Source organism: Anomaloglossus baeobatrachus, chromosome 6, assembly GCF_048569485.1.
Source record: "Anomaloglossus baeobatrachus isolate aAnoBae1 chromosome 6, aAnoBae1.hap1, whole genome shotgun sequence".
Taxonomy (NCBI): domain Eukaryota; kingdom Metazoa; phylum Chordata; class Amphibia; order Anura; family Aromobatidae; genus Anomaloglossus; species Anomaloglossus baeobatrachus.
In genome coordinates, this window is record NC_134358.1 from 7,869,199 (window position 1) to 7,892,563 (window position 23,365).

At 45.9% G+C, this 23,365-nt stretch overlaps 1 protein-coding gene across 1 annotated transcript in view; it reads right to left on the minus strand.

The window, feature by feature from the left end:
* Positions 1 to 23,365, minus strand: part of LOC142316921 (uncharacterized) — a 282,067-nt gene that overhangs the window by 233,745 nt on the left and 24,957 nt on the right. The window contains exons 5-6 of the mRNA XM_075352699.1: positions 21,931 to 22,028; positions 21,770 to 21,845 (exon numbers count right to left, since the gene is read on the minus strand). Of these exons, the coding sequence (XP_075208814.1) occupies positions 21,770 to 21,845; positions 21,931 to 22,028 (174 nt within the window). The remainder of the gene's footprint in view (positions 1 to 21,769; positions 21,846 to 21,930; positions 22,029 to 23,365) is intronic.

The window sequence follows — 23,365 nt, forward strand, 5'->3', positions numbered from 1 at the left end:
ATCCCCCATGCTGCGCACTCCCCATCGTGCTCCATCCCCCATGCTGCGCACTCCCCATCGTGCTCCATCCCCCATGCTGCGCACTCCCCATCGTGCTCCATCCCCCATGCTGCGCACTCCCCATCGTGCTCCATCCCCCATGCTGCGCACTCCCCATCGTGCTCCATCCCCCATGCTGCGCACTCCCCATCGTGCTCCATCCCCCATGCTGCGCACTCCCCATCGTGCTCCATCCCCCATGCTGCGCACTCCCCATCGTGCTCCATCCCCCATGCTGCGCACTCCCCATCGTGCTCCATCCCCCATGCTGCGCACTCCCCATCGTGCTCCATCCCCCATGCTGCGCACTCCCCATCGTGCTCCATCCCCCATGCTGTGCACCCCCCATCGTGCTCCACAGTCACACATCAGACAGTATACATGCATACATCTGATCGCATACACTCACACCCCACTTCTGCCTGTGCCCTCTGGTGTGCGGTCCCAGCAGCTGTGCTGCACACAGTGCTCCTCTCCCTTCTGCTGACACGCACACACCCGATCGCATACATGCACACACACATTGACGATATCGCACATACGCGCTCACACTCACAACATCCAGAGATACCACATGCTTCCGGCCATGTGATCCTCCAGCAGGTCCTGGAAGGTCACTGCAGCACAGTATCGCCGCCGAGAAGCAAGCGATATCGCTGGATGCTGTGATTGTGTGGATGCGATCTGATGTGTGTGTGTGAGGTGTGTGTGTGTGAGAGTGAGTGTGATCTGATGTGTGTGTGTGTGTGTTCTTATGTGTGTTCTTATGTGTGTGCGTGTGTGTTCCGCCGCTGCAGGACCTTGATGCGCTCACCTGGGAGCCGGTGTACGTTGGTAACCATGCTACACAATATTACTCGATGTGTACCATGGTTACCAACGTACCCCGCTCGCATGGGAGCCCACACCAGCGTACGCCGGCAACCCTAGCAATGCGAGGGTATGTATCGGCTGGGTTGGCGGCGTACGCTGATGTGGGCTCCCGGGGGTACAGCACTCACCTGGGAGTCGGGGCTCCTTTCGGTTCAGGGAATGCGTGCGGGGGGCGGGGCCAGAGCGAGCGTTCAATGCGTGAGGGGGGCGGGGCGTGGCCGAGTTGCCAATGCGTGCAGGGGGCCAGGGCGAGAGGCCAATCCGTGTGGGGGGCGGAGCCTGGGCGAGCGGACAATTCGTGCCGGGGGGGCGGAGCCGAGGCGAGCGGCCAATGAGACGCTTGTCGCGGTAAGGAGACAATTTTGGAGCAAGACAGACAGACAGACAGAATAAGGCAATTATATATATAGATAATAATAATCTTTATTTCTATAGCGCCAACATATTCTGCAGCGCTTTACAATTCAGAGGTTCACATACCATCAAACATTCATAAGTAACAGTTAAAGAAAATACAATAATTAGAGCAAAAATAATGACATCCCTGCTCGTGAGAGCTTACACTCAACAATGGGGTAAGGTGGGGATGACGGCCAGCCATCTCGAAGAAATGGGGGATAGATAAAGGCTGCACGAGTCGTCACCAGCAAATGTTTGTGATGCTTTTGAGTGCGGTGGAGTTTGATGGAGAGTTATGGTCTAAGAAATAGTGGACTGGATATATATATGAATTAACTTCGATTAGGGAGTGTGATAGGCCACCCTAAAAGATGTGTTTTTAGGAAGCGTCTGAAGCTGTGTAAGTTGTGGTTCATCCTAGTTTCTTGGGTCAGAGCATTCCTGAGGATTGGGACAGCTCGGGAGAAGTCTTGGAGCCGGGAGCGGGATGTTCGGATTAGTTTGGATGTTAGTTGAAAGTCGTTTGCAGAGCGTAGAGAACGGGTAGGGTGATAGACAGAGAGGATGGTGGAGATGTAGGGGGTGCCGCATTGTGGAGAGCTTTGTGGTGATAGAGAGGAGGGTGGAGATGTAGGGGGGTGCTGCACTGTGGAGAGCTTTGTGGTGATAGAGATGAGGGTGGAGATGTAGGGGGTGCTGCACTGTGGAGAGCTTTGTGGTGATAGAGAGGAGGGTAGAGATGTAGGGGGTGCTGCACTGTGGAGAGCTTTGTGGTGATAGAGATGAGGGTGGAGATGTAGGGGGTGCCGCACTGTGGAGAGCTTTGTGGTGATAGACAGAGAGGAGGGTGGAGATGTAGGGGGTGCTGCACTGTGGAGAGCTTTGTGGTGATAGAGAGGAGGGTAGAGATGTAGGGGGTGCTGTACTGTGGAGAGCTTTGTGGTTATAGACAGAGAGGAGGGTGGAGATGTAGGGGGTGCTGCACTGTGGAGAGCTTTGTGGTGATAGAGATGAGGGTGGAGATGTAGGGGGTGCCGCATTGTGGAGAGCTTTGTGGTGATAGACAGAGAGGAGGGTGGAGATGTAGGGGGGTGCTGCACTGTGGAGAGCTTTGTGGTGATAGACAGAGAGGAGGGTGGAGATGTAGGGGGTGCCGCATTGTGGAGAGCTTTGTGGTGATAGAGAGGAGGGTGGAGATGTAGGGGGTGCTGCACTGTGGAGAGCTTTGTGGTGATAGACAGAGAGGAGGGTGGAGATGTAGGGGGTGCTGCACTGTGGAGAGCTTTGTGGTGATAGACAGAGATGAGGGTGGAGATGTAGGGGGTGCTGCACTGTGGAGAGCTTTGTGGTGATAGACAGAGATGAGGGTGGAGATGTAGGGGGTGCTGCACTGTGGAGAGCTTTGTGGTGATAGACAGAGATGAGGGTGGAGATGTAGGGGGTGCTGCACTGTGGAGAGCTTTGTGGTGATAGACAGAGATGAGGGTGGAGATGTAGGGGGTGCAGCACTGTGGAGAGCTTTGTGGTGATAGAGAGGAGGGTGGAGATGTAGGGGGGTGCCGCATTGTGGAGAGCTTTGTGGTGATAGAGAGGAGGGTGGAGATGTAGGGGGTGCCGCATTGTGGAGAGCTTTGTGGTGATAGAGAGGATGGTGGAGATGTAGGGGGTGCCGCATTGTGGAGAGCTTTGTGGTGATAGAGAGGAGGGTGGAGATGTAGGGGGGTGCTGCACTGTGGAGAGCTTTGTGGTGATAGAGATGAGGGTGGAGATGTAGGGGGTGCTGCACTGTGGAGAGCTTTGTGGTGATAGAGAGGAGGGTGGAGATGTAGGGGGTGCTGCACTGTGGAGAGCTTTGTGGTGATAGAGATGAGGGTGGAGATGTAGGGGGTGCCGCATTGTGGAGAGCTTTGTGGTGATAGAGATGAGGGTGGAGATGTAGGGGGTGCCGCACTGTGGAGAGCTTTGTGGTGATAGACAGAGAGGAGGGTGGAGATGTAGGGGGTGCTGCACTGTGGAGAGCTTTGTGGTGATAGAGAGGAGGGTGGAGATGTAGGGGGTGCTGTACTGTGGAGAGCTTTGTGGTTATAGACAGAGAGGAGGGTGGAGATGTAGGGGGTGCTGCACTGTGGAGAGCTTTGTGGTGATAGAGATGAGGGTGGAGATGTAGGGGGTGCCGCATTGTGGAGAGCTTTGTGGTGATAGAGAGGAGGGTGGAGATGTAGGGTGTGCTGCACTGTGGAGAGCTTTGTGGTGATAGAGATGAGGTGGAGATGTAGGGGGGTGCCGCACTGTGGAGAGCTTTGTGGTGATAGACAGAGAGGAGGGTGGAGATGTAGGGGGTGCCGCATTGTGGAGAGCTTTGTGGTGACAGAGAGGAGGGTGGAGATGTAGGGGGTGCTGCACTGTGGAGAGCTTTGTGGTGATAGAGAGGAGGGTGGAGATGTAGGGGGGTGCTGCACTGTGGAGAGCTTTGTGGTGATAGACAGAGAGGAGGGTGGAGATGTAGGGGGTGCCGCATTGTGGAGAGCTTTGTGGTGATAGAGAGGAGGGTGGAGATGTAGGGGGTGCTGCACTGTGGAGAGCTTTGTGGTGATAGACAGAGAGGAGGGTGGAGATGTAGGGGGTGCTGCACTGTGGAGAGCTTTGTGGTGATAGACAGAGATGAGGGTGGAGATGTAGGGGGGTGCTGCACTGTGGAGAGCTTTGTGGTGATAGACAGAGATGAGGGTGGAGATGTAGGGGGTGCTGCACTGTGGAGAGCCTTGTGGTGATAGACAGAGATGAGGGTGGAGATGTAGGGAGTGCAGCACTGTGGAGAGCTTTGTGGTGATAGAGAGGAGGGTGGAGATGTAGGGGGGTGCCGCATTGTGGAGAGCTTTGTGGTGATAGAGAGGAGGGTGGAGATGTAGGGGGTGCCGCATTGTGGAGAGCTTTGTGGTGATAGAGAGGAGGGTGGAGATGTAGGGGGTGCCGCACTGTGGAGAGCTTTGTGGTGATAGACAGAGAGGAGGGTGGAGATGTAGGGGGTGCTGCACTGTGGAGAGCTTTGTGGTGATAGACAGAGATGAGGGTGGAGATGTAGGGGGTGCCGCATTGTGGAGAGCTTTGTGGTGATAGAGAGGAGGGAGGAGATGTAGGGGGTGCCGCACTGTGGAGAGCTTTGTGGTGATAGACAGAGATGAGGGTGGAGATGTAGGGAGTGCAGCACTGTGGAGAGCTTTGTGGTGATAGAGAGGAGGGTGGAGATGTAGGGGGGTGCCGCATTGTGGAGAGCTTTGTGGTGATAGAGAGGAGGGTGGAGATGTAGGGGGTGCCGCATTGTGGAGAGCTTTGTGGTGATAGAGAGGAGGGTGGAGATGTAGGGGGTGCCGCACTGTGGAGAGCTTTGTGGTGATAGACAGAGAGGAGGGTGGAGATGTAGGGGGTGCTGCACTGTGGAGAGCTTTGTGGTGATAGACAGAGATGAGGGTGGAGATGTAGGGGGTGCCGCATTGTGGAGAGCTTTGTGGTGATAGAGAGGAGGGAGGAGATGTAGGGGGTGCCGCACTGTGGAGAGCTTTGTGGTGATAGAGAGGAGGGTGGAGATGTAGGGGTGCTGCACTGTGGAGAGCTTTGTGGTGATAGAGATGAGGATGGAGATGTAGGGGGGCTGCACTGTGGAGAGCTTTGTGGTGATATACAGAGGAGGGTGGAGATGTAGGTGGTGCCGCACTGTGGAGAGCTTTGTGGGTGAGAACAAGCAGTGTGAATTGGATCCTGTGATATATGGGCAGCCAGTGCAATGACTGGCACAGAGCAGAGGCATCCGAGTAGCGGTTAGCCAGATAGGTGACCCTGGCTGCATCATGAAGGATGGACTGTAGAGGAGAGAGTCTAGTTAGGGGGAGACCAATTAATAGAGAGTTACAGTAGTCAAGGCGGGAGTGGATCAGGGCCACAGGTTGTTGTAGTTTCCATGGTGAGAAAGGGGCGGATTCTAGAGATGTTCTTGAGGTGCAAGTGAAGAGCCCCTGAACACTTCAGGGCACTACAAGGTACTGCATCCCACCATAGATGGAGGACCTACCCCCAGGGACCTGGAAAACCAGTGCCGGTAACAGCAAAACACATTAAAATCCCTGTTTCCACCCAGAAACACGCAGATGCGTTTAGATCAGACCTGGGCAAGGGGCGGCCCGCGGGTCACATTCGGCCCGCCTACTGTCTGTGACCGGCCCGCCCGTCTTCAGCCGGTGTAGTGGAGCTGGGCTTCTGCGTGCCGGGCAGGGAACGATTCTGCAGCTCCGCACAGTGAAGGCAGCGGAACGCAGGAATCTATCCTCTGTTCCCTGCCGGCACTTCCTCTGTGACACACGTGCGCGCGCGCTCTGATGTTGTCAGTACTGCGCGGCATGTGGCATTTTAAAAGTTCCCGCCGGGCAGAGTAAGAAGCGGCATAGCATTGGCCGTCACTGAGAGAAGCAGCGGCGGGGGCCCCTCGCAGAACAGCATCGGCACAGCCAGGACCCGTACAAGAGAAGGAGCAGCTCTGAGGGGGGCCTGTACGGAGGTGCCTTAGGACAGGGACAATAAGAAGGGAGAAGTAAGTAGTGACTGATAAACTGAGGAGGGGCAATGGGGGAGGGGGGTACTAGTGACTAACACTCGGGGTGTAGTGGTGTAGTTTTACAGGTGTAGTATATGGTGTTGTGTATATAGTGATGTAGTATATAGTGGTGTAGTACATGGGGTGTAGTGATGTAGTTTTATTACAGGTGTTGTATATAGTGGTGTAGTAAATGGGGGTGTAGTGATGTAGTATATTACAGGTGTATATAGGGGTGTAGTAGATTACAGGTGTATATAGCGGTGTAGTACAGTCATATGAAAAAGTACATAAAAGTGACATTAATATTTTGTAGATCCTCCTTTTGCAGAAATCACAGCCTCTAGTCGCTTCCTGTAGCTTTTAATGAGTTCTTGGATCCTGGATGAAGGTAGATTTGACCATTCCTGTTTACAAAACAATTCCAGTTCAGGTAAGTTTGATGGTCTCCGAGCATGGACAGCCGCTTCACATCATCCCACAGATGTTCAATGATATTCAGGTCTGGGGACTGGGATGGCCATTCCAGAACATTGTAATTGTTCCTCTGCATGAATGCCTGAGTAGATTTGGAGCGGTGTTTTGGATCATTGTCTTGCTGAAATATCCATCCCCTGCGTAACTTCAACTTCCTCACTGATTCTTGCACATTATTGTCAAGAATCTGATGATACTGAGTTGAATCCATGCGACCCTCAACTTTAACAAGATTCCCGGTGCCGGCATTGGCCACACAGCCCCAAAGCATGATGGAACCTCCACCAAATGTTACTGTGGGTAGCAAGTGCTTTTCTTGGAATGACGTGTTTTTTTGCCTCCATGCATAACGCCTTTTTGTATGACCAAACAACTCCATCTTTGTTTCATCAGTCCACAGGACCTTCTTCCAAAATGTAACTGGCTTGTCCACATGTGCTTTTGCATACCTCAGGCGATTGTTTGTGGCGTGCTTGCAGAAACGGCTTCTTTCGCATCACTCTCCCATACAGCTTCTCCTTGTGCAACGTGCGCTGTATTGTTGACCGATGCACATTGACACCATCTGCAGCAAGATGATGCTGCAGGTCTTTGAAGGTATTAGTAATTTGAACAAAACACACATCTCAATTATTTTTAGACTATGTCTCAGAAACACCACTCCATAGAAGCATAATAATCAGAAAGACCAGGAGTTTTTATAGGCAAAAAATAGACAATCTTTATTAATACAAAATATATGCAGTTAGAAAAATACACAAGAATAAAATAGTGCTATAGGGGAAAACACCCAGAGACGTATGGGACATAAAAGCACTCTCATGTATCAAAACATATGGGTATATACAAAACAGGCCTTAGTAAAAGATTATAAAATACAATCATGTAGTAGGCCAAAAAAATTCAGTGCTTACCCATTATGGAGAGAGCGTCGCAAGTGCGTCGCAAGTGCGTCGCTAATGCGTCCCACAGGTCACAGAACCCTTCCTACCAACGCGCGTTTCGCGTCATATGTCTCAGCTTCCTCAGGGCGGGTTTGACTAGTGATCCCAAAAATAGGTTTTAAATAGGCCCCAAAGCAATATCATTGGATGAAGTGTAATTGCGACGCATGCGCATCGCACATAAGATGACTACTTCAGACCCGCGCTACGCATAAAGGAGGCGCCGGAAATCCATGTTACCGAGGACGCAAGTGCGTTGCCAGCCTCATCGCACATGCGCCGGGCAGATCGAGAGACACCTTCCGGATATGACACAATAGCGGCGCATGCACAGCGCATGTGACATGACCACTTCCGCTCCGTCCGGCAGTGTATAGATGAAGGAGGCATCGGAAATCCCGGTAACCAAGGACGCAAGTGCGTCACTAACTTCATCGCACATGCGCCGGGCGGGTCAGATGGACACGTCATCCATGCGAAGGGCACGTGCACAGCGTGTCAATCCGAATGTAAGAATTATTAACTTTAGATATTCAAGAAGGGAGCGCAAAACATTAGTGCATCACCACTTATCCACCACATTAATGTAATAGAATAAAAAGACATAGTACATAGGACCATATTCAAAATGATATAAAAATTACATCATCATAACAATCATGACAATGAGAGGGGTCAAATATTATTATTAAGTATTGCTTTGGGTCCTATTTAAGACCTATTTTTGGGATCACTAGTCAAACCCGCCCTGAGGAAGCTGAGACATATGACGCGAAACGCGCGTTGGTAGGAAGGGTTCTGTGACCTGTGGGACGCATTAGCGACGCACTTGCGACGCTCTCTCCATAATGGGTAAGCATTGAATTTTTTGGCCTACTACATGATTGTATTTTATAATCTTTTACTAAGGCCTGTTTTGTATATACCCATATGTTTTGATACATGAGAGTGCTTTTTTGTCCCATACGTCTCTGGGTGTTTTCCCCTATAGCACTATTTTATTCTTGTGTATTTTTCTAACTGCATATATTTTGTATTAATAAAGATTGTCTATTTTTTGCCTATAAAAACTCCTGGTCTTTCTGATTATTATGCTTCTATGGAGTGGTGTTTCTGAGACATAGTCTAAAAATAATTGAGATGTGTGTTTTGTTCAAATTACTAATATCTTTGCTGCTTTTTGTGTTATCCACAGCACATTCTCGTAATACCATGAATTTCAAAGCTCGCGAGGAGGCGTGGCTTTGTGAAATTAATGATGTGCTTAAAGGGGACCCCACTTTGGTTTTAGACAATACTGGCACAGCTACTAAGGAGTATTTTAATAAAATGAAGGATCTACTAAGAAAAAGGACGAGAACTTGGTGGAATTGTACCTTCCTTGAACGGTATATTGAAATGGGGCTGATCCCTCGAGGACTTAGAGTCCAGGTTTTTCCCTCATTTCCTATTGATAATGAAGTATTTAAGAGTAAATGGGAAAATGCTGCGACTAATTGTTCTAAACAATTCCTTGGGCTTTTAATTGATCTTGATAGAGAATCATTAAAAAATTTGGAGGTGGAAATCACTGAGCTCTATGATAATATGGAGAAGAATTTAACTACGGCTGCTCTTAAAAACTGTAATGATGATTTGGATGCCGAGATTGAAACTCTTGTTAAAGAAATACAGGGGAGGAAAGTTCAAAAGCTACAAAGAGATTTGGATGACAAACAAGGAAATAAAATGTATAGGTGGAGGAATAATAAGGAGAGATCACACCCCTATCGTAGACCGGGATTTAATTGTTCAAGGTCGGGATCCATGACGTCATGCACTTCTGGGGAGGACACTCAAGCTAGTGGATCTGGTCCCACGCCTATGAGGGGCCATCAAGAATCTGGGAGGATGAATTGGAACAATAGATTACAACCATCTAAAAATAAAAATCAAAATATGTCCAAAAATAAAACTGGAGGGGAGCTACAGGTAATTAACCTCTCTAAACATCGGCTCTCCACTGCCCAGATTGAGGTTTTAAGCAAAGGCCTGACCTTCTCCCCCAGTAACGCTTTCAATTATTTTGCAGCGTTGAAGGATGTCCACCTCTTTTCACGAAAGCTCATCCTTAAGAAACTACATGCTAAAACATCTGTCCCCTCGGCTGTGAATGAGACTGAACAGAGGGCACTCCAGGATCTTGAAGATCTTTTGGAAGAACAATCTACTCAGCTGCCAGGTGGGTTCCCTCCTAGTTTGCCTCCATGCATAACGCCTTTTTGTATGACCAAACAACTCCATCTTTGTTTCATCAGTCCACAGGACCTTCTTCCAGAATGTAACTGGCTTGTCCAAATGTGCTTTTGCATACCTCAGGCGACTGTTTGTGGCATGCTTGCAGAAATGGCTTCTTTCGCATCACTCTCCCATACAGCTTCTCCTTGTGCAACGTGCACTGTATTGTTGACCGATGCACATTGACACCATCTGCAGCAAGATGCTGCTGCAGGTCTTTGGAGGTGGTCTGTGGATTGTCCTTGACTGTTCTCACCATTCTTCTTCTCTGCCTTTCTGATATTTTTCTTGGCCTGCCACTTCTGGGCTTAACAAGAACTGTACCTGTGTTCTTCCATTTCCTTACTGTGTTCCTCACAGTGGTAACTGACAGTTTAAATCTCTGAGACAATTTTTTGTACCTTCCCCTGAACAACTATGTTGAATAATCTTTGTTTTCAGATCATTTGAGAGTTGTTTTGAGGAGCCCATGATGCCACTCTTCATAGGAGATTCAAATAGGAGAAAAACTTGCAAGTGGCCACCTTAAATACCTTTTCTCATGATTGGATACACCTGCCTATGAAGTTCAAAGCTCAATCAGGTTACAAAACCAATTTAGTGCTTTAGTAAGTCAGTAAAAAGTATTTAGGAGTGTTCAAATCAAGAAATTGATAAGGGTGCCCATACTTTTGCACCGGTCAAATTTTGTTTAAATGCGGATTGCACATTTTCTGTTAGTACAATAAACCTCATTTCAATCCAGAAATATTACTCAGTCCATCAGTTATTAGATATATGAAGCTGAAATAGAAAAACCCAAATTGTTTTAAAGAAAAAAGGTTATCATTATTAGGGGTGCCCAAACTTTTTCATATGACTGTATATTACAGGTGTATATAGGGGTGTAGTGATGTAGTACATTACAGGTGTAGTATATGGGGGGTGTATTGGTGTAGTATATTACAGGTGTATATAGGAGTGTAGTGATGTAGTATATTACAGGTGTAGTATATGGGAGGTGTAGTATATTACAGGTGTAGTATATGGAGGGGTGTAGTGGTGTAGTATATTACAGGTGTAGTATATGGAGGGGGTGTAGTGATGTAGTATATTACAGGTGTAGTATATGGAGGGGGTGTAGTTTATTACAGGTGTAGTATATAGGAGTGTAGTGATGTTGTTTATTACAGGTGTAGTATATGGGGGGTGTAGTATATTACAGGTGTAGTATATGGGGGGTGTAGTGGTGTAGTATATTACAGGTGTAGTATATGGGGGGTGTAGTGGTGTAGTATATGGGGGTGTAGTATAATACAGGTGTAGTATATGGGGGTGTAGTATAATACAGGTGTAGTATATGGGGGTGTAGTATAATACAGGTGTAGTATATGGGGGTGTAGTGATGTAGTTTATTACAGGTGTAGTATATGGAGGGGGTGTAGTGATGTAGTATATTGGATAGAACAGTTAATTATGTTAGTCCGGCCCTCTAAAACCATCCCAATTTCTCATGCGGCCCCATGGGAAAATTAATTGCCCACACCTGGTTTAGATACTACTATGCCAAATTGTATTCACTCCCATCAACCCTTCCGACAGATGCAGAGGCGAGAGATTGCCTAATCAATGAGTATTTGGCAGCTCGGTCACTGCCAAAATTAAATGCAGCAGCCCTAAATACATTTAATCTCCCGATTACCGTTGAGGAATTGACCTCCATGATTAAAGAGCTCTCGAATGGGAAAGCGTCAGCGGATGAAGTACCTTACTGCTTGTATAAACAATCAGTTGGAAAGGTTTCAACAAATATGGACACCATGGGATCTTTTTATGGACGATCGCAACTAGTTAGATTAAAAGATGAACATATTTCAGTGATATATATAGATGTCTCATGTGGCTCGTATGTTAAATGTCCCTTCCCGCCTTCCCTGTTTCCTCATTTCCTTGTATCTCCCTCAGATTTGAAAACAATATCTGTCTATGCAATTGATTTTGATACTCACTTGAAAGTCTTGTTAATAAATAAACAGTTTATTAAAAAAATCCCTGTTTCCCTCACCCCCACAGACTGGTGACAGACTAGAATCGGACCCAATGGATGGCCACCCAGGGGTGGAGCCGATCCAGTCCACTAGACAACGACCATGTGGGAGTGGAGAGTTGAGGAGTTTGAGAGTGAGTCGGTTAGCGAGAGGAGACGGACGCGACTGCTCTGAGACAGGAGTGTGGTGGTGACCTGAGGGCCCAGGCATGTGGTTGCCGGTGGAGTATGGTGAAGAACTCCCGGAGCCATAGCACCAACGGGGCACACAGCCCTAGGTCAGGCAAACGCTCCAGGCAGACCTGATAAAATCTACACAGTGAGGGGACCATCCAGGACCTCACTGACTCTAGAAGTCTGGGAGCACCAGCAGTAACGGGAGACCCAGGGACCGGAACAGAACACCAGCCCCACTGGAGAGACTGTGCAGCGGCGGTTCCATCACTATAACCGCAACCCGCAAGTGGCATCACAACAAAAACTTTATTGAACATTCCCTTGTAAATAAACCCCTTTGAAAGCGACCCCCAGGGTCATGGAACCAGGCAACGGCCACCTAGTGACACATCCCTGTAGTACACTGCCCGGGACCGAGTACACCATAGCCCTGGGTGGCACACAAGCGACAGGAGCGGGCAAGAGATTGTATATATGAGGTGTAGAGATCGGTGTCAAGCATAACTCCCGGACAGCGAGCCTGCTGCCTCGGAGTTATTGTGGTGCCACACACAGAGAGGGAGATGTCGGGTTTGGGAAGGTTAGTAGACCGAAGGAGTAGAAGTAGTTCTCTCGTTGGACATCACATCACTGAAGTACTGTAAATGTTCTCAGTTCTCCTATCCCGTATTCCTTAGAATAGCACTTAGCATTGGTGCAGACACAGATTATTGCTGATGACCAATTCATGAAGTTTTGCATGAATACCTTCATTTATTATCAAAGATGGCTGCACCAAACAATACAAGTCCTTTTCACCATTTGTGCTACTCCTATTTCCTCGGATTGTAACCTTGCGAGCCAAGCCCTCGCTCCTGAATGAATTGTTGGAGCGTGTTACCTGTAATGTCAGATATTGTTTGCACGTGCGTCCTCTGAATTGTAAACTGCTTTAGAATATGTTGGTGCTACATCAATAAAAAAAATGTTATCCACACCATCATTATTATTAATCCCATGAAGATGCTGGAGAGGATGTAAAACTGGTTGTGTTTGTCCTCCATGGAATACTGGAAAATAAACCTCCCTGTATGATTATCTAGTTGACTTTCACACTTGCATATTTTGGTTAATGCATCAGTATTTCCAAACTAAAAGAATATTCTCAGAGAAAGATTTGCTAATTTTCTAATATTTTTGCCAAAGGGACATTACGAGGTTTTGGAGCAACACAAGGAAATGGCGTCTGTTCTTTTTTTGTCCAGTTTAGTAATCTGTTTGAATGAAGGTCAAATGAAGATTGGTTCACATATGTTCAGAAATAAAACGCTTACTTGGGATCGTCTTACTTTTGTCTTACTGTCATTATTGATTCACCGCCGCAATGCTCGTGTTGGCAATTCACCTTCACGGGTTAGCGGGTAAGCAAGGCTCATTTCTTCTGCATGTTCACAGTACGCTTCCTCCATGGATCCTGATCACAGTTAAAGTTGTCATTTTAATTTTTTGCTATTATAGGATTTCCCATATCCCAACAAGAATATGGTTTTGTGTCAATGAAAATGTTCTCATCAGTTTTAAAATTTTATTTACTTGCATAACATTTTCCACATTTAAAATATCAAAACTGCTTGTCTCCTGAGTGACTTTTTCGATGTTTAATGACACTTGATTTATCTGTAAAGCACTTCCCACATTGTGGACATGGATACGGCTTCTCTCCTCGGTGAATTCTTTCATGTATAATAAGATTAGGTCTACCAGTAAAGCATTTTCCACATAGTGAACATGAGTACGGCTTCTCCCCTGTGTGCGTTCTCTCATGTCTAACAAGATTTGATTTATCTATAAAACTCTTCCCACATACTAGACATGAATACGGCTTCTCCCCCGTGTGGCTTCTCTCATGTGTAACAAGACTTGTTCTATCTGTAAAGCATTTACTACATTCTGGACATGAATATGGCTTCTCTCCAGTGTGAATTCTCCCGTGTGAAACAAGATTTGCCTTTTCTGTAAAACATTTCCCACATAGTGAACATGAATACGGCTTCTCTCCAGTGTGGATTTTCTCATGTCTAGCAAGATGTGATTTATTTATAAAGCATTTCCCACATTCAGAGCATGAATACGGCTTTTCTCCTGTGTGAATTTTCTGATGATTAGCAAGAATTGCTTTTGTTGTAAAAAACTTTTCACATTCAGAACATGAATACGGCTTCTCTCCTGTGTGACTTCTCTCATGTGAAACAAGATGTGATTTATCTGTAAAGCACTTTCCACATATTAAGCAGGAATACGGCTTCTCTCCTGTGTGTCTTCTCTCATGTATAATTAGCTGTGATTTACATGCAAAGCATTTCCCACATTTTGAACAGGAGAATGGCTTCTCCATTGTGCGATTTCTTCTGATCTGTGAACGGTCGGGAGAAGGTTGTTCATGATTAAGGAGATTAGAAGATAGATCTGTTCTGTGAAGATTTGGTGGTATGGTTGTACGTTTTTCTCCTGAAGAGTGCTGCATGATATTTCTTTTACATTTCTTATTAGGATTTTCTGTCAACATTAAAAAAAATGGATGTCAGGATTATTTGTTTTAAATCACAAAGTAGGCAAATATATAACATTCATATTAAACTGGAAATACGCATGAAGTTTTGAGGTCTTGTTTTGGCGCCAAAGACAGACTTAAAGGATAACTGTAGAGTTGGATTTACATCATCCTATTTGGCAGTTACACGACTACTGATTTGTAAATATTTACCGAGTGGGGGTCGTTTAGAGACCTCTACACATGTAGACCGCACTTAACGACAAACACTGAACGATCGGTAATAGATTATTCAGTCTGCCGTTGTTTTCATCAGTGATAATTTACACACGACAATGTCTGCAAAGAATAAGATCACGAGACGGGATCCCAAGACAAAACATTAAAGATTTAGGACTTTAACCACTCGGTGACTTGTGAGGTGACTCTACATCATATGAGCTCAGGGACCACCTCACACTGTGGCCGTCAGACGTGTTATACAGCATTTAACTCTGATCCTGGCAGTTTAAGATCTTAGATGTCGTCTAAGGTGATTTTATTTTTTTGTTTTTACCTCTCTGAATTCTGTCAGCCATTTTTTAAGGACAACCTACCACGGCAATTTAAACTCATAGCGCAAAAAAAGAGATATATGACAGTCAGTGTTGGGCCGACCACGTGTGGAGGAGGCTCAGGATCCGAGCGCTCTCCTTGTGCGGCAGATACTTGGTCTCTTTCACAGCCCACATCTGTGTCTAACAGCAGCGGAAGGAACTGAGCTCCGATTGCTGCTGTTAGCTATTTAAATGCTGCTTCATAGGGGACAGTGATTGTCACAATATACTGTACTACTGAGGAAAGATTTTAAAAATATATAAAAGTTCTAATCACATACTTTTTTACATATAAAATAAAAAATATAAACATTTAGTATCGCATCCGTAAAATTCTGGCCTGAAAAATAAAAATAAAATAAATCAGCGATGATAGGAACTGTTCCTCGGGAGAGGCAGCTACCAGCACTTTGGCTCCATTTGCCGTATTTTTCGGACTATAAGACGCACCGGACTATAAGACACACCCTGGTTTTAGAGGAGGAAAATAAGAAAAAAATTTAAGCAAAAAATGTGGTCATGACACACTGTTATGGGGCGAGGATCTGCTGCTGACACTGGTATGGGGGTAATGTCCCCAAATTCTCTACTAAGGTACCCCATCCTGGTAATGATCCTCCTGCCTTGTATATGATCCTGCTCATATACCAGCATCCTGCTGATATACCCCCATCCTGCTCATATACTCCCATCCTGCTCATATACCTCCATCCATCCTGCTCATATACTCCCATCCTGCTCATAATATACTCCCACCCTGGTATATGGCCTATATCCTATGGCACAGAAAAAAAATAAACGTTTATACTCACCTTTCCTCACTCCCTGCAGCATCGATCATCTTCCTCTCTGTCTCAGCAGCAGCAGCGCTGACCTGTGTAGAGCCGTCCCCCTGCATGAGGAGCTCTTGTTCACCGGGTTCCTTGGCTGATGGACGGTTATGGTCATGTTTATTTCCTATGGGGTATTACCCTTGTGGTCCACCCTATTGTTTGGCCTTTAACCATTTCTCTTTCTTTTAGTTGCCTATGAATATCATGGATCTCGTCAATCGTCTCTATGGATCACCACAGACAAATGGATTTTACCATCCCCTAGGCATCATGGGGCCTTGTTTCCATCGATTGTTGCCGGTGTCGTTACACCAACCCTCTGGATCATTGATCCTCTTCATCTTCATTTATGCTGACCCCGTGCTCTGTAAGACCTCGTGCCAATTTCATCTTATCTCCTGCCCTTATGGGGGTGGCTTTGGGATTATGACAGATGGACTTCTGTATCCGCATCTACCTTGCTGGACTCTACTGTAATTTTGAACATTTAGAATCTTTTTTGCACCCAAAGACAATTGAACCATCTCCGTCCGCCAGGCCTTGATTCTCAGTGCCCCTTGGTTTCCGGGACGTCCTATGTACGTACATCGCAGTTATAATAAATTACGATACAAAATACCACCTTATGAGGTTGAGACTTTGGTTTTTGGGCTATTCTTCTGTGTAGGTTCTGTCTCACAGTGACACCCTGGCCCCAACTGTTCTTGGGACATTCTATGCGTCCCCCTTGCGGCCAATAATATGGCTTCTACCCCTTTGCATATACCGCTATGGTTAAATGAGCGCCACAACCCCCTTTCCCCTCCCCCCCACTCCCTCCCCCCCCCCTCCCCGCACCATTCTCCCCTTCCCCTCCCCCCCCCCCCCTGTTCATGGCTACAGACCACGCCTTGTAGTCCTACGCCCCTTTTTCTTCCATATGGGGCTGTATGATCGTGCTATGCTGCTCCTTATATGAACTAGGGGGTTTTAGAGTAAAGCACTTTTCCCTACCCTCAAGACATGTGTATGTGGGCATGTGCCGGTTTGTGTGCGTTCAATTGTATACGTAGGGACATGTACTTGCAGGTACGTGTACATGAGTGTATGGACATCACACATATGTACTACTCTATGGCTGACCTATAGGGGTCTCTTTGAGCTACATATTATGGAATTCTTCCCTTGCTTGGTTTTATCTCACCCCTTTTCATGCCAGGCTGTTACATTCCACTACCCCTCTGGGCTCTACATTGCCCCCCCCCCACATATGATCGTGTCATGCTGTATTTGGATATTTGGCAGCTTTTGTGTGCTCAATTGTATATGTGGGGATATGCAATTGTAGGTACGTGTACATCTGTGTATGGACATCACATATATGTACTGTTCCATGGTCGATCCTCAGGGGTCTCCTTGAATTAAACATTATATAGTATCTTTCCTTGCTTGGTACTATTTCATCCCCTTTCATGCCAGGCTGGTATACCCCATTATCATTCTGGGCCTTATATTGCCCCTCTCCCCTCCTTCACTACTCCTCTTTATATAACATGCAGCTGTTCTATCTGTATTATGGAACCCTCCAACCTCTTGGTGTTACACTAATTGCAGGCACGTACTGACATGAATGTACCGCTGTCGGTTTCCTGCATACTAACATGACGTTCTTGAAGCCCTTTATTATACTGAGCCTTTTGTCTCACCGTACTCGCTTCTGCGCATGCGCCCGCGTCCATGGCACCCGGGCGTCGCTATGAGCCTTTTACTTCCCTTCATGACACACTGCGCGCGTGCCTGCGCCTCCACACACATGGTCCGGACCGCACCAACGTCCAACACAGCTGATTGTGAGTAATCCTTGTTCTCTCCTTATTTATGAACCTGTGCCACAGTACACTCTATTCCCCTGACGAAGCCGCAGCGGCGGCGATACGCGTGGGGTGATCCTTGTACCCACTCATATGCTGCTTCCACACTGTGGATGCTTTGCTCCACCCGGACCCAGCCGTCCGCCCTCATTTCTATCCTTCCTGCTGCCCCACTGGGCGCATACAGGTTCCTTTATTGCTGGTGTCTGTGTGCTCGATTCTTGTTGTACTTTGCTATTGTCGTCCAGGTGTGGACTGTTCTTATACATATATATTGCAGGACATATCCCTGGATTACTGGTATTCCTCCAGGTTTTCTATTCTTCTGTATTTTTTCTCCCCTTGTGGCGGGGCATTATCACCATTACCGTGTTGTAATTATTATAATTATTGTATTGATGTGGGTACAGGATCCTGTTTCTTGTTCATGTTTTAATTGTTTTTAAATTGTACTAGTGTTCTGTGAATAAAGGGTTTTTTTGCATATTCTACTATGGGTTGTGCGTTATATGCAATGTCTTTTCTCTCTTTCTAACCAAAACATTAAATATTTAGGACTTTAACCCCTCGGTGACTTGTGAGGTGACTCTACATCATATGAGCTCAGGGACCACCTCACACTGTGGCCGTCAGACGTGTTATACAGCATTTAACTCTGATCCTGGCAGTTTAAGATCTTAGATGTCGTCTAAGGTGATTTTATTTTTTTGTTTTTACCTCCCTGAATTCTGTCAGCCATTTTTTAATGACAACCTACCACGGCAATTTAAACTCATAGCGCAAAAAAAGAGATATATGACAGTCAGTGCCGGGCTGACCACGTGTGGAGGAGGCTCAGGATCCGAGCGCTCTCCTTGTGCGGCAGATACTTGGTGTCTTTCACAGCCCACATCTGTGTCTAACAGCAGCGGAAGGAACTGAGCTCCGATTGCTGCTGTTAGCTATTTAAATGCTGCTTCATAGGGGACAGTGATTGTCACAATATACTGTACTACTGAGGAAAGATTTTAAAAATATATAAAAGTTCTAATCACATACTTTTTTACATATAAAATAAAAAATATAAACATTTGGTATCATCACATCCGTAAAATTCTGGTCTGACAAATAAAAAGAAAATAATTCAGCGCTGATAGGAACTGTTCCTCGGGAGAGGCAGCTACCAGCACTTTGGCTCCATTTACCGTATTTTTCGGACTATAAGACGCACCAGACTATAAGACGCACCCTGGTTTTAGAGGAGGAAAATAAGAAAAAAATTTAAGCAAAAAATGTGGTCATGACACACTGTTATGGGGCGAGGATCTGATGCTGACACTGTTATGGGGGTAATGTCCCCAAATTCTCTACTAAGGTACCCCATCCTGGTAATGATCCTCCTTCCTTGTATATGATCCTGCTCATATACCCCCATCCTGCTCATATACCCCCATCCTGCTCATATACCCCCATCCTGCTCATATACCCCCATCCTGCTCATATACCCCCATCCTGCTCATATACCCCCATCCATCCTGCTCATATACTCCCATCCTGGTATATGGCCTATATCCTACGGCACAGAAAAAAAATAACCGTTTATACTCACCTTTCCTCACTCCCTGCAACATCAATCATCTTCTTCTCTGTCTCAGCAGCAGCAGCGCTGACCTGTGTAGAGCAATCCCCCTGCAGCATCGCGATGTCTTCCTGTCTGTGCCGGTCAGCTGATCTGTGTGGACAATAGCGGCGCGCACAGCGATGATGTCATCGCTGTGCTCACCGCTCTCTACACAGGTGTAGGTACTATCCCAACTGGGTACACCTTGGCGTTGGTGGGATAGCTTTATGCTTTTTTTGTTAAAAAAACAGTGTTTACTAAGTACCTTATGTTTATATGCACTATGCTTTTATTTAGTTACAGCAGGGTATGTTTTCACCTTTTTCTTTTTTTTTTTTTTTGAACATGAGCTCACAAGCTCCATGTGTATCATCTCATACTCCAGCTCACTTTTTTGTTTTTTTGTTTTTACAGGTCAGCTGACCGCCACATACAGGAAGACATCGCGAAGCTCCAGGGGAACGGTGACAGGTGAGTACACTGATTAACTGCACCCCGCAATGATAATGATGCGTATGGGGAGTGAATACAGCCGCACATGATCACTAAAGGCTGTAGTTGCCAGGGGTGATCGTGTGGGCTGGCTGTTTACTATACGCGCACCCCCCGCCCATCATCCCACCCACCTGTCAGCGCCGGCTTCAGCGCTGAGGGATAATGGGCGGGAGGATGGGCGTGCATATCAAATGAGTGGGTCCACGTGGTCACGGCAGGTGCTGCTGCAGCCTGCTCGTGCCCCCGATTATCCGCTCCATCGCAGCACCCTCATTACCAGCAGCCATGCCCTACATTCAGACTATAAGACGCACCCCCACTTTCCCCCAACATCTGGAGGGAAAAAGTGCGTCTTATGGTCCGAAAAATACAGTACCAATTTATCCTCAGTCTAACAAACTTAGAGTTAATTAACCCACATGCTAAACACCATAAAAAGAAAAAAATCAAAAAATGTCATAATTTAGTTTTTTGGTCATTGCACTTCCCTTAAAAAAAACAAACAAAAAAAAAAACAATCAAAACTTAATTTGTTCCCCAAATTGCTATCAGTAAAACCATCATCTTGATTCGCACAAAACGAGCCCTCACTGTTCTGTGGACATAAAAATAATAACGTCAGGAGGTCTTGAGAAATGGCGCCATAAAATAAATTCTTTTTTACTTTTTACAAACTTCTGAATTTTTTTCTGACTATTTAAATGACTAAAATCTCTGCATGTTTGTTATGGCCATAATCACACTGCCCTGGATAAATCGCACTGCCCTGGATAAATCGCACTACCCTGGATAATCGCAGTACCCTGGATAATCGCGCTGCCGGGCCATTCTTACACCTGGCAATAAATACCATGCCAGCAAATCCTGCTTTCATCGTTTTCCCATTTTTCAGTAAAATGGACGACGTCCTTCAAACCACACAACTCGTCCAGCAAAAGACAAGCCTTCATGTTGCTATTTTGACAGATAAATAACCCTCTGGCTCTTGGAAGAAAAGCGGTGGAAAAATCCACACGTATAAAAGTAAATGGACTGCGGAGGCAAGAAGCTATAGATTGTGTTTCTGGAGAAACTTTCTGCATTATTTTGGGTCAGAACCTAACATTTATACAATAACGCTATTGTACAGGCCGAGTACAGAAACACAAACATGTGGATGTTTTATATTGTCTGACTGCTGGGAAATTTTACTTTAATAAATATTCTGTCGAATGCATTACCAAAAAGGAAGTGACACAGAGGCGAACCTGTCAGATTGTAGACTCGGCTTCAGTCCAGTGAACGGAGAGGTCTGGGGCTCATTGATTGCCAAGGGAGACTCACCTTATAAACCCTCTGAGATGTCTAATTTTCACATACCTCCGATAACATCTACTGAAGTTTCCTCCTTTACTTCACATGGTTGGTCGTCCCTCATCTCCTCTCCTTCAACCTTTACTTTAAACATAGTGAGATCTTCAGCCTAATAAACCAAACGTAACAATTCAGAATAAAAAGATGGAAAACTCAACCACATCCACGTCAGTTTGATGAAAGTGGTCTGGGAACGCATGAATGATAGAAATCCGTCGATGAAGAAGAGCGCGGCCTGGTCTGAGGTCTTTCTTTTTGGTTTTAGAAAGGTGTGCTTGTTTAGTGTCCCCCTCTTTCTTCTCTCTTTCTATAAGTTCTGTACATTTTATTTAAAAGCCTAACACTTAGAATGGACAAGGAAGAAACTTAAAGAATCCATAACCTTTTCGATAGTGTGGTAACAACAGCCACTTGAAACCTCAAACAAAATTCTGACAAGAGGGACAGAAATGTCCTCACTTCCCTCTATATGTGCATTTGGTGCAGGGCTGAACGTCATCTACCTGATCATTCTCCGGGACGCTGTGATTTTCTTCAGGATCGTCCTGAGGATACAGAGGACGGGGACATCTCTCTGGTGGGTTTCCTTCAATGAGTCCATCTGCAGGGAAAAAAACGTAATAGAATATTTACATGTGATGATCATTTGAATGGAGTTTTATCCAGAGAACCCTCAAAACATGTTTTAGTTTGGTTTGACAACCCCCCTCTTTACACTGCTGATCGTCCTCCATCTCCTCTTCTTCTTCGTCGTCTATAACCACCACCTTAATATCAATCAAATCTTCAGCCTAAAGAGACAAGAAAAGAACGTAACATGCCCTTTGGTTCCATCACTTTATGGTCGTGTTTTGGTGAGAGCTCAGCATCATCTACCTGATTGTTCTCCGGGACATCATGCTTCTCCTCTGGACGGTCCTGGGGATACAGAGGATGAGGACATATCTCTGGTGGGTTTCTCCTCCTGGATCCATCTGTGGGAGACACAACCACACAGTGATAGAATCCATGACCGGCTGACGATCTTTGTATACATTAATTCAATACCTGGATTTCTGTTTTTTCATCTTTGTCTTAATAAAAATGTTTTGGTTCTTTTCATTGTTTAAATAAAACATTTAGCTACTAAGAGTCAGAACCACGTGGGACTCCCAGGCCTGGAGCTGCCTGTGGAGGCGCAAACATCACGGATTTAGATAAGCTGTCTGCTGTAGAAAATCGAAATTAAAAATTTCAAGACCGGGATCGTGGAAAGATGACCGTCCTCTGATCTCTCAGACTAAATGTATTTATTAAGGAAAATACGATCTCTAAATTCCCTCTCCAATAAGGAAGCTATTGAGGTGTTGGAGAGTCTCACCTGGGGTCAAGTTAAAATGATCCAAAAAACAAAAGAAACAATGGAAACTACATTATTTGTTTACATTTAACGAGAGACTGACTCCCTCTGAACAGGAACCTCAAATGGATTTAACTATAGAGAATAAACACATGCTCTCACAGAATCCATGGATCTCCAAAATCTTATAAGGTCCAATAAACCTTGGCTGAAATTTCAGAGAAGAAACTTTCATTGGAACATGTCTGGAAGACAACCAGACCAAGTCCCCTACATTAAACCGGGGACCCATAGTCCTACGCCAATTGGCAAGCCATTGGGCATTTTCCTGGGAGTGGGACAATTTATCCACCAATTGATCCCAAATTTGTTGCATTTTCTCTACTGCCGAATCAACACCTGGGCAGGCTGAAGCCTCCATCTGCCCTGAAGAAAACCGAGGATGAAACCCGAAATTGCAAAAAAAGGAGACCTCAACGTGGCCGAACTAGCTCTATTATTAAGAGCAAACTCAGCCAAAGAAAAAAAAAAACCCAGTCGTCCTAATCAGTCGACACAAAACATCTCAAATAGGTTTCCAAAGTCTGATTTGTCCTCTCAGTCTATCCATTGGTCAGAGGATGAAACGCGGAGGAGAAGGACAATTCAATTCCCAGCTTAGAACAAAAAGCTCTCCAAAATCTAGACACAAACTGGACTCACCTATCAGACACAATGTTCCCAGGAATACCATGCAAACGAACCGCCTGACGAAGAAACAAAGGCACCAACTCCGAAGCTGATGGCAACTTAGGCAGTGGCACCAAATGAATCATTTTGGAAAATCTATCACAGATTACCCAAATAACCGTCATACTCTGAGAAACAGGGAGATCAGAAATAAAATCCATAGAGGTGTGAGTCCATGGTCTCTTAGGCACCGGCAATGGCAATAATAGTCCACTAGAACAAGAACAAGAAGACTTGGATCTA